The sequence below is a fragment of the Accipiter gentilis genome, chromosome 17 (genome assembly GCF_929443795.1).
Source record: "Accipiter gentilis chromosome 17, bAccGen1.1, whole genome shotgun sequence".
In the NCBI taxonomy this organism is placed as follows: Eukaryota; Metazoa; Chordata; class Aves; order Accipitriformes; family Accipitridae; genus Astur; species Astur gentilis.
Genome location: NC_064896.1, coordinates 21,070,620 through 21,073,574, shown reverse-complemented (window position 1 = coordinate 21,073,574; position 2,955 = coordinate 21,070,620). Strand labels below are relative to the sequence as shown.

The following is a 2,955-nucleotide window of genomic DNA, read 5'->3' as shown; positions in this document are numbered from 1 at the left end:
TGGGAGTTATCAGCTAGGTATTTTTTTAATATAAACTCTGTGTAGGGTAGATCAACATCTGGCTGGAAAGATTAAGATAGTAAAAGAGTAAATGCGGTAATAAGCAGTGACAGGAGATAAAATTTTGATACTCTATTGTGTTAAAATGCTTCATAGTTGAGCAACTTGACCACAGTTTAAAAAAAAATAAAAATTAAAATATTACTCTCTAAAAAAAAAAAAAAAGCTGCTTGCCAAAATATGATAGCTTCAGGGTTGGTAACTTTATTATTTCATGCTGCCACCTACTGCTCTTGAATTAGAACAGGAAAAAGTAATTGATGTCTTTTTATCAGTCTGATGAGCTTATTTACTACTTTGGTAGGTTATTCTCGATGCTATATATGGCATTACTTTTTTAATGGCAGATGTTCTCCAGATCTTCAATCTGTCATCGCTGCCTCTGTTCATTTTTTCTCAGGAAAGGACATGCATTCCAAACATACAGATGTTGTTACTCCAAAAACTGCCACAGGCTTTAGCCTAAGTGCTATTAGTCCTAAAATAATAGTAAAATATTAGTTGAAAGTCAATGTTATACAGCTGTTCTGTTAAAAACTAACTCAAGCCATAACTTCTGTAATTTCACTAAAGACAATAAAAGAATACACTGTGATTGTTTGTAACAAAGATTTTTTTTTTTTATGCTGAAGTGAAAGTCGTTTTCAAAAGTTTGCTTAGAAGCATAGGACTTCTGACCATGTCTATTTACTCTCAGTTGCACTTACTTAATGTACTTAGAAGTAAAACAAAGCGACTCCCGTATTTTGTATTGGAATTGCTGTGTTTCCCTGCTACATCTATCCTGAACATCATCAGTGGACTGCTAGGAATCCAGGCATCTGGACAGTGTTAATTTCTTAGTGTTTTTGAAGAAAATATTATCCATCCTGTTTGCCTATAGTAGTCGGAGAAAAAATGTTAAAATGCTACATAGTAGTGTTATCAGTAACTAGTATTAGACAAATAATACACCAAAAAAGTCAACAAGAAAATATACTGTATTTTTTAATTTGGTAGAAGAATAGCATATAAAAAGTAGAAAAATAATATCGAAGATCCATTAAAATACTCTATGGTAATGTAGTGACAGAATATCCAGCTGAAATAATCCTCATGCTGTTGGTGGTTATTTCTTCAGCTTCTGCCTTGCTTTCATGCCTTGTATCTTTTCTTCTTTCAGTGCCTTCAGAAGTTTATCTAAACAGGAATGAAACATAACTTGCCATTAATTTTGGCATTAATACTTTACAGTACTTCTGAGAAAATCAAATAACGTGTTAAGCAAAGTAGTAACATTCCTTACAATTTCTTGTCTAGCAAATATCTGAAAACTAAAGTTTCTCACATGTATTGAAAATAATAGGTATTAAAATGCAAAAAGGTCTGTATTGCTATAAGAAAGGAAAAAACCCTATTAATTTCCTGTTCTGAAAAGTAAATGTATGCAAACCACCTATCACAATTTCTGTAGAACCTTCCTTTGAATGTGTATATCTGATGGACATTTTTTCTGTGTTCTCGTAACCTCTGCGCTCCTGAAAGTTTCCTGACTGGCAGCCGGTGGCCTTGAAGGAATTGGCGAGCACGTATCCTTAATAATTGTTGGCCTCCCTACTGGAACTCTCAGTAATCACTATCTGCTGACCTATTTTATTTCCTGTATTTCCTTCACGGCCAGCAGGTTTTAAAATTAAAACGCCAAAGTTATTTCACTTTTTTTTTTTTTTTTTTTGACGCCTCCAGCTATCTGGGGTCATCGGTCGCCTTTATTTTACATCGATTCACAGCCGCAGATCTCATTAGTAGCGGATCCACGTTGCACGTACAAACTCCCTCCGATTTCAGCGGCGTCTCGCTTGTTTTTTTGCTAACGCTTAATGACTTCGGGGGTTTTGCTCCTTTGTGCAAAGGTGACCTCAGCTGTAGTTTTGAGCCTCCTTTAATCCGGGCCCTCGGCCGGCTGCCCCCTGACCAGCGTCGGGGGCAGAGGACACCCTTTGCGCCCCCGCACCCTACGTGCTCCCCCCGGGGCACCTGCGGCCCGCAGCGATGAGGTGCGGGGCGCCGAACCCGGGGAGCCTCACACCTCGCCCCGCAGGAGCGCTGCCGTCACCCCCTGCCTGGCTGATGGCGCTGGGGGTGCGGATCCCCGAGACGGCCCGCGCCCATCGCTCGACGGCCGCGGGCCTGCGCCCCTGCCCCGGGGCGGGGGACACACGCACACTGCTGGGCGTCGAAGCCGTCGCCGACGAGCGCCGACAGCTCCAGCTCCTTGAGGCGGATGCCCAGCTCGCAGATCTCGCCCTCCAGCTGCGGCTGCTCCCCGGGCCGCCTCTCCGCCGCGCCGCCCTCCTCGGCACCCGCCGCCGGGCAGAAGAAGCGCAGCGGCTCGTAGGCGACGGGCGCCAGCCCCGCGGCCCAGCGGGGAGCCCCGGCGGCGGGCGGAGGGGGCTGCCGCGGCGCCCCCGTGGCTGCGAAGGGGGTCCCGGGGCCGCCGTCGGGCGCGGGCGGGCCGGGCTCGGCGCGGTCGTGGAAGCGAGGGAAGTAGAGCGGCCGCGGCGGGCGCTGCTCGGTCATGGCGTCGCCCGGCGGCCGCCAACGGCGGTCGTCCTGGAGACGGGCCGGCCTCGAGTCGGGCTCGGGGCCCCGCCATGTTGGGGCGTCGCGGGCCCGCTGCCGGCGGCTAAGCGGCGGGCGGAGGCCGCGGCCTTGCCTTCCCCGCCTTCTCCCGCCGCTCTCCGGCCTCGCCCCGCGGCTGCAGCCGGGCAGCCGCCTCCCCTGGGGTGAATTTTTGAATCTCCCGGCGTCGAACAGCGCCGGGCCGGAGCGCGGCTGCGGCTGGCGGCGGCAGCGGGGCTGAGTTTCCCCGGGAGAGGGCAGGTGTTTCAGCCGGCGGTTGTACTTCTGGGCGGG

At 49.2% G+C, this 2,955-nt stretch overlaps 1 protein-coding gene across 1 annotated transcript; it reads right to left on the bottom strand.

Annotated features, from left to right (window-relative positions):
* Positions 1 to 1,160: 1,160 nt before the first annotated feature.
* Positions 1,161 to 2,747, bottom strand: C17H11orf91 (chromosome 17 C11orf91 homolog). The gene is made up of 2 exons (XM_049820511.1): positions 2,265 to 2,747; positions 1,161 to 1,239 (listed from the first exon to the last, which is right to left on the bottom strand). Exons 1-2 carry the CDS (start codon positions 2,617 to 2,619, stop codon positions 1,169 to 1,171), a joined length of 426 nt encoding a protein of 141 aa, XP_049676468.1. The 5' UTR covers positions 2,620 to 2,747; the 3' UTR covers positions 1,161 to 1,168.
* Between the last annotated feature and the right edge of the window lie 208 nt (positions 2,748 to 2,955).